Raw genomic sequence first — 7,796 nt, 5'->3', positions numbered from 1 at the left:
TCAGTTTAATGAATATTTAAAATCTGAAAAAAAAAATAATATATATATATTTTACTTTGTGTTTATTGTAAAAAATAAAAAAAATCTGAAAAGCGATGTAGATCACAGTTTATCATCATCATCACCATTTACACATATAAAAATCCCTGCTGCATTCACCCCGTGCTAAAATACACAAGTCCCTGCAGCCTGAAGGAGATGTTTCTGGGCAGCAAGGCTGACACTCTACACACCTTGTCACCACGGCCGTCAGTAAGGCCAGTATCCCCCTCCTCAGGTAGTTACAGTATATTAACCCCTACTCCACCAAAGTCCACCATAACAGAGGAAATAGCCTTTGTCTTGTGCCCGCTCTTATGCTGGCGTTCAGTCCGAATCCTCGTTCTCTTGTTTTGCTGCCTGCACTGCGTCTGCCAGGTTATCCTCCTGACCCTTCAGTCGCTCTCCTGCAGCAACAAGAGAAATAGAGTCAGATACAGGTTATATCAGGGCTGGAGCGATATAAGAGGAGCGGCTGATATCAGTCACATGATGCAGTGATAATGATTTATAGGGAGTTTGGGTTCGGCATTGTTATCTGAACCTACATGCTTGGACTTTGTTTGCAGATGGCTGGAGAAGTTGGATGCTGCCCTAGAGAGTCCTGGACAACATGGCAGCTATAACTATGTTTTCCTTGCAGCCCTAGGGCAGCATCCAACTTCTCCAGTCACCTTGATTTAAATGGAAAGTGATTTGAGTTATAAAGACTCACGGATTAGCTCTGCGATCGCTCGCTGCGTCCTCTTCTCCAGTTTCTCCAGCTTCTTGGCCACGTCTCTCTTCAGATCCCTGAAAAAAGAAACAGGAGGGGGATGAGCTGTGTTTGTTAGAAAAGCACTCTAGCTCTTTATTTTTGCCTCTATAGTGCCGGAGCACAACTGGTGAGACTATATTGTACGTGGGATTGTGTCCATCAAATATCAGTGACCAGCCGGTGTGTATCATACATCTATAAGGCATCAGTGACCAGCCTCTGTGTATTATACATCTATAAGGGATCAGTGACCAGCCTCTGTGTATTATACATCTATAAGGGATCAGTGACCAGCCGCTGTGTGTTATATGTCTATAAAGGATCAGTGACCAGCCTCTGTGTATTATACATCTATAAGGGATCAGTGACCAGCCGCTGTGTATTATACATCTATAAGGGATCAGTGACCAGCCTCTGTGTATTATACATCTATAAGGGATCAGTGACCAGCCTCTGTGTATTATACATCTATAAGGGATCAGTGACCAGCCTCTGTGTATTATACATCTATAAGGGATCAGTGACCAGCCGCTGTGTGTTATATGTCTATAAAGGATCAGTGACCAGCCTCTGTGTATTATACATCTATAAGGGATCAGTGACCAGCCTCTGTGTATTATACATCTATAAGGGATCAGTGACCAGCCTCTGTGTATTATACATCTATAAGGGATCAGTGACCAGCCTCTGTGTATTATACATCTATAAGGGATCAGTGACCAGCCTCTGTGTATTATACGTCTATAAAGGATTAGTGACCAGCCTCTGTGTACTATACGTCTATAAAGGATTAGTGACCAGCCTATGTGTATTATACATCTTTAAAAGATGAGTGACAAGCGTCGGTGTATAATATGTCTATAAAGGATCAGTGACCTGTCTCTGTGTTTTGTTCACACTTGATACTTACCAGTCTGGTTTCCTGGGGGCAAGATTAGTCAAATCCTATAAAAATAAAGAAATAAAACAACAATATTGTCATCTTATAATCGGCACACAGTGAGCTTGTGCCCCTATTCTTCCCACCAGATGTTATATAGGCAGTGGCGTAGCGACCGGCCGATACCCCTTGCCACCACACTGCTCCCATTCCCTCTTGTGACCGCAAGCAGTGGATAACATAGGGGGAGCATCTATAAGGAAGATAACATAAGGGGAGCATCTATAAGGAAGATAACATAGGGGGAGCATCTATAAAGGGAGATAACATAGGGGGAGCATCTATAAAGGGAGATAACATAGGGGGAGCATCTATAAAGGGAGATAACATAGGGGGAGCATCTATAAGGGAGATAACATAGGGGGAGCATCTATAAAGGGAGATAACATAGGGGGAGCATCTATAAGGGAGATAACATAGGGGGGCATCTATAAGGGGGACTCTATGGAGGGTGTATGCAATAGGGCATGTACTATAGTGGACTACACAGAGGGGGCATAAACTATAAGGGTGATCACATATCGCCAGCCTACCCACCTAATGAGGGCACAAAGGGGCCAATACAGATGTGCAGTGTGTAGAGAGATGAGGATGGTGCCAGAGTGAGGAGCCTAATATGTCTGTCTGGCAGATTCTGTGGATTCGTGGCTCGGAGAAGTTCTCATAATGGCCCAGGACGGATGGAGAAGGAGATGAAAAGGGAAGAACTCCGATCAGAGAAGATGTCCCCTGTGAGTCACCAGATATAACTGCACTGTAATTAGGGCTGGGCGATATGAACGATATGCAAAAATATTGTCATCAATTCGGATGACGATATAGATTTTCGTCATATCGCGATACATGCCCACGGAGCGGTAGTGAATGAGCTTCTCACTTACCGCTCAGTGGTACCGCGCTGCAGGGCCTTTCCGTTCATGCATCGTCAGCGTGCTAGCTGACGATGCGTGTGACGTCAGGTCTCTCCCAGTGCATGCTGGGAAGAAGACGCGGCCCGTCTCGCCTCGCGGACTCCATCAGCCAGCCCTGCAGGAAAGGTAAGTAGCAGAGGGGTCGGGGGTGCAGATGGCTATGGTATGGGGCTGATGATGGCCCTGGCTGGGGGGACATGATGTGGCACTGGCATGGGGCTTGGCTGGCACATAGGGAAAGCTGATGATGGCATAGGGGATGGGGAGATGACTGGCACCGGGGGGGGGGGGGGGCTGATAAATGGCACAGGGGAAGTCTGATGACTGGCACAAGGGGGGGCTGATGGCACAGGGGAAGGCTGATAACTGGCACAAGGGGGGCTGATAACTGGCACTTTATTTTAAACAATTTTGTGTTTTACTAACACTTAATCTTTACATTGTTTGGAAAAAGATCTGTTATACAATACACATCTTAAAAAATTCTTAAAGTGTTGTAATTTGTATACACACACAAAAAAATTTATATATTGTGATAGATCGTTATATCGTGCATGCATCAAATTATATTGTGATATAAATTTTAAGCCATATCGCCCAGCCCTAACTGTAATGTATATGGAGTAAAGAACCTGTGTAGAGCTGAGGCTACCTCTATATGGCTGGATGAGGTGATATTGGTCTTTGTACAGTGGATGTTATTCAGTAGCAGCGGTGGTATTAGTCAGTATGTGGTGGTATTAGTCAGTATGTGATGATGTTAGTCAGTAGCAGCGGTTGTATTAGTAGCAGCGGTGGTGTTAGTTAGTATATGGTGGTATAAGTCAGTAGCAGCAGTGGTGTTAGTCAGTATGTGGTGGTATTTGTTACTTGTAATCTGGTACTTTGTTTAACTGGATTTAGTGTACTGGATTTGGTCAGTCACAATATGGTGGTCATAGTGTGGCGGTAATATTTGCCCCTTGTATACTGTTATTATTGGTAATATTGGTCTCAGTATACAGGATTTAGTTAGAAACAGTATGGTGGTAATATGTATGGTGATTATATTTCCTATATACTGGTATTATTGGTAATATCAGTCTTGAGATATATATATACCAATAGCATAGCTTAGTTGAGGAAGGGGGGCCCAAATAACCTCTTGCACCAGGGCCCAAGAGACATTAGCTACACCCCTGTATATAGGGTTCTCTGTGCCCCTAAGAACTCACCACTTCCTCAATGATTGGCTCAGGCTTGGCTGCTTCCAGCTGCTCCTTCACCTTCTCCTCCACTAGAGGGAACAATAAGACAAGATACAATGTTACAGGAGCGATACAGACATAATAAGCCGATGCAGATATCAGAGCAGCCACACTCACCAGACTCAGGCTTGGCCTGCGCTATCTGCCGCTCCTTCAGGACGTCATCCAGGGGGGTGTAATTCCTCAGCTTCAGCTCCCTGTGAGAGGTAACAAAGAATCAGAGGCCACGGGCAGGATGCCAGGTATCCAGGATCTCCGCCCCTCTGTATCTAAGAAACATAAACCAGCTCTCCAGCTGAACTACAACTCCCATCATGTGGGGTCTTTATAGTCAGATTTGCTGGTTGGGGGATAATTGGATTAAAACAAACACAGATCTGTAGGGCTGTAAAGGAAAGTGGGGGGAGGGGTGATCTGCAGCGGGGAGGTGCTCAGGGGCACGTCATACTCCTCTGTGCTGCTGTGCCGTTATCAACGTCTCCATGGCGCTGGATGGTAATATCTGGCATTGTGCTCCGGGAGAGGGGAAGCTGCGGGCGGTTTCTATAGCTCAGGGTAAAACTCTAAAATTACTTTTTATCTCTGTTTAATGGGATTTCTGAGGGGATCAGTCCAGCTGCAGCCACATCACATGACCATAGAGAGTGTGCCCCCCCCCCAGATCAGCATCGCTAGGGATCATAGCCGGCTCACCATAATGGTGACTGTACAGCTGAGACCACCAGGGGGAGCGCTGTCTCTCATTTCACAGCTATTCTGTCCCTCCCTTCCTCCTCCAGGAGACTTCTCTTCTTTCTCCTCAGACCCCTCTCTCCCCACCATTCTCCTTCCTTTAGACTCCTCTAACCACCGTTTTTAAACTTTTTTTTTTCCCCCCTCTCATCAGACTCCTCTCTCCCCTTCACAAAACTTCACTTCCCTCTCTCAAGATTCTACGATCCCCTTCGTCCCCCTCTGACTCCTCTCTTCATCTCCAGACTCCCACTCCCCCCTCCAGACTTCTCTGTTCCCATCCTCGAACAGCCTTTCCCTCCTCCATCACGTCTTCTCTGTCCCCCAGACCCTGGTATGTCCTCCATATTCCTCCTCCATGAGACTTCTCTTTCCCCTCTCCAGACTGCGTTTTCCCCTCCTTCTCCTCCAGACTCCTCTCACACATGGCAGCAGTGATAAGACATCAGTACTCACCTGTGTTTTTCTTCCTCCTGTCCGCTCCCATCGCCGTCTGTGCCGCCATCTTCTCGTAACTACAAGAGATAAGACGGGTCAGTTATCCTGAGGGACATACATGAGGATCAGTTATGTTATCTCAATAAGAGGCGCCACTTTTCTCTACAATGGAAAAGGATTACAAAGGTTAAAACCCAAGGCGCCTGACCCCGCCATCCTTGGCCAGGAGACAGAGTACATGGCGGATCTTTTAGAAATCCAACTAACATGTATGTTGAGTCTCCAGCCTGAAGAAGTCGTCACTGACAGCAAGAAGAGATATTAAAGTGTAGAATGAACCTAAGACACAAGCCATAGGAAAGATAGAGAGGGTGGCGGTGACGCAGTGATGATGCCTCATGTTGGAGATACACTATACCGCTATCTGCACGGGGTCACATGACTGTGCGGTGGCAGGAAGTGGTCGATGATATGATGGACGTATCACCCAGCACACATCCTGCACTTCCTTCCAGCAGGCACTGTCCCTGCACACAGATAACACTCTGCACGATGCGACGCTCTGCAGATTTCTTGTAGATTCTGTGTTCCATAGCATCACTATTATCAGGATCTCCGCTTGCTGTCAGGGAATGGGAACATTATGGTTTATATCCAGAAACTGAGAACTCCATCTTGCTCTAATGCTTCTCATAAGGGAAGGTTTGTTGCAATGTGTTACCTCTCAGGAAGTGAGGAATAGGACGGATACAGAGTAACAAACCCTCAGCTGTAGTGTGAGCGTCTCCAGGAGGACGCGGGATCGTGGCGTACGTCTCAATGACCATGACGTACAGAAAACTGGAGGCTTTCTGCCCTACACAGGCGGCAAATACATCATTACAACGTATATAACATGCGTCATGTGACCAGAACTGCGGCTCAGTGAGCCAATCACATTACAGCACCACACTTTGATGTCTTTGATGAATGACAACCTGTAGGCCTCCAGTGATTACATAACTACAACTCCCAGCATGCCCTGCGGGAGCTGAGTCTCCAGCTGTTGCACAACTCAAACTCCCCTCACTCTGGAGGCTGTCAGGGCATGCTGGGAGTTGTAGTTGAATAACAGCCATAGAGCCCCAGGTTTAGGAACCCTCGTCTAAGGCCTCTATCTCCTCTGGGATGACGGACAGCCCGCACTACCGACCCCCCGCCATGATCCCACCTCCCTGCCTCCTGCTCACCCTCTTCTTCCTCAGCTCCCGCAGTCTTTCCTTTCTCTTCAGCGCTGCTTCCTCCAATTTGCCCACATTGGCCTCCATCTTCCCACAATGCACAGCGATCACGACAAGTCACCAATCAGCGCTCGCCGCCGACCCCACGTGAGGCGCTGCAAGGCCAGAGAAATCGAGTACTGCACATGGATACCATGGAGATACCGTAAATGCTAGAATGGAGTTGCTAGAAGGAGGTCTGACGTCAGTGGACACGTGGCTCTAGCTATCACCTGACTATGCACTATATATATATATATACTGGAACAGCGCTCAGTGCCGGTAGCAGTGCAGTTAGTATTACAGAACTATCAGGGGTCAGAGTGCGCATGTGTGTGCACAGGAGCAATAACAAATAGTTATATAGTAGAATGCAGGTGTTAGTAGGAGCCGGAGGTCCTCTCTTTCTGTAGTCAGTAATACAGTAGAATGGATCTGAACGCCATTCCAGCCTGCTGTATACTGAACGGACAAGACTACTGACTTGCAGACTATAGAACCCCTCCCAACAGCTCTATTCTACTATATTACTGACTTGCAGACTATAGACCTCCTCCTTACAGCTCTATTCTACTATATTACTGACTGCAGAGTATAGACCACCTCCTTACAGCTCCATTCTACTATATTACTGACTGCAGAGTATAGACCACCTCCTTACAGCTCCATTCTACTATATTACTGACTGCAGAGTATAGACCACCTCCTTACAGCTCCATTCTACTATATTACTGACTACAGAGTATAGACCACCTCCTTACAGCTCTATTCTACTATATTACTGACTTGCAGAGTATAGACCACCTCCTTACAGCTCCATTCTACTATATTACTGACTGCAGAGTATAGACCACCTCCTTACAGCTCCATTCTACTATATTACTGACTACAGAGTATAGACCACCTCCTTACAGCTCCATTCTACTATATTACTGACTTGCAGAGTATAGACCTCTCCTTACAGCTCCATTCTACTATATTACTGACTGCAGAGTATAGACCTCCTCCTTACAGCTCTATTCTACTATATTACTGACTTGCAGAGTATAGACCACCTCCTTACAGCTCCATTCTAATATATTACTGACTTGCAGAGTATAGACCACCTCCTTACAGCTCCATTCTACTATATTACTGACTGCAGAGTATAGACCACCTCCTTACAGCTCCATTCTACTATATTACTGACTTGCAGAGTATAGACCACCTCCTTACAGCTCCATTCTACTATATTACTGACTGCAGAGTATAGACCTCCTCCTTACAGCTCTATTCTACTATATTACTGACTTGCAGAGTATAGACCACCTCCTTACAGCTCCATTCTAATATATTACTGACTTGCAGAGTATAGACCACCTCCTTACAGCTCCATTCTACTATATTACTGACTGCAGAGTATAGACCTCCTCCTAACCACTCTATTTTACTATATTACTGACTTGCAGAGTATAGACCAACTCCTTACAGCTC

At 46.2% G+C, this 7,796-nt stretch overlaps 1 protein-coding gene across 1 annotated transcript; it reads right to left on the bottom strand.

Moving 5' to 3' along the window:
• Positions 1 to 93: 93 nt before the first annotated feature.
• CCDC12 (coiled-coil domain containing 12) lies at positions 94 to 6,411 on the bottom strand. Its single transcript, XM_069960570.1, has 7 exons — positions 6,294 to 6,411; positions 5,083 to 5,141; positions 4,012 to 4,091; positions 3,862 to 3,923; positions 1,707 to 1,741; positions 755 to 831; positions 94 to 446 (listed from the first exon to the last, which is right to left on the bottom strand). The coding sequence occupies exons 1-7, from the start codon at positions 6,369 to 6,371 to the stop codon at positions 367 to 369; spliced, it is 471 nt and encodes a 156-aa protein (XP_069816671.1). The 5' UTR covers positions 6,372 to 6,411; the 3' UTR covers positions 94 to 366.
• Between the last annotated feature and the right edge of the window lie 1,385 nt (positions 6,412 to 7,796).

Source organism: Dendropsophus ebraccatus, chromosome 2 (genome assembly GCF_027789765.1).
Source record: "Dendropsophus ebraccatus isolate aDenEbr1 chromosome 2, aDenEbr1.pat, whole genome shotgun sequence".
NCBI lineage: Eukaryota > Metazoa > Chordata > Amphibia > Anura > Hylidae > Dendropsophus > Dendropsophus ebraccatus.
Note: the sequence above shows the minus strand (reverse complement) of the source record. Positions and strands in the feature narration are given on the sequence as shown.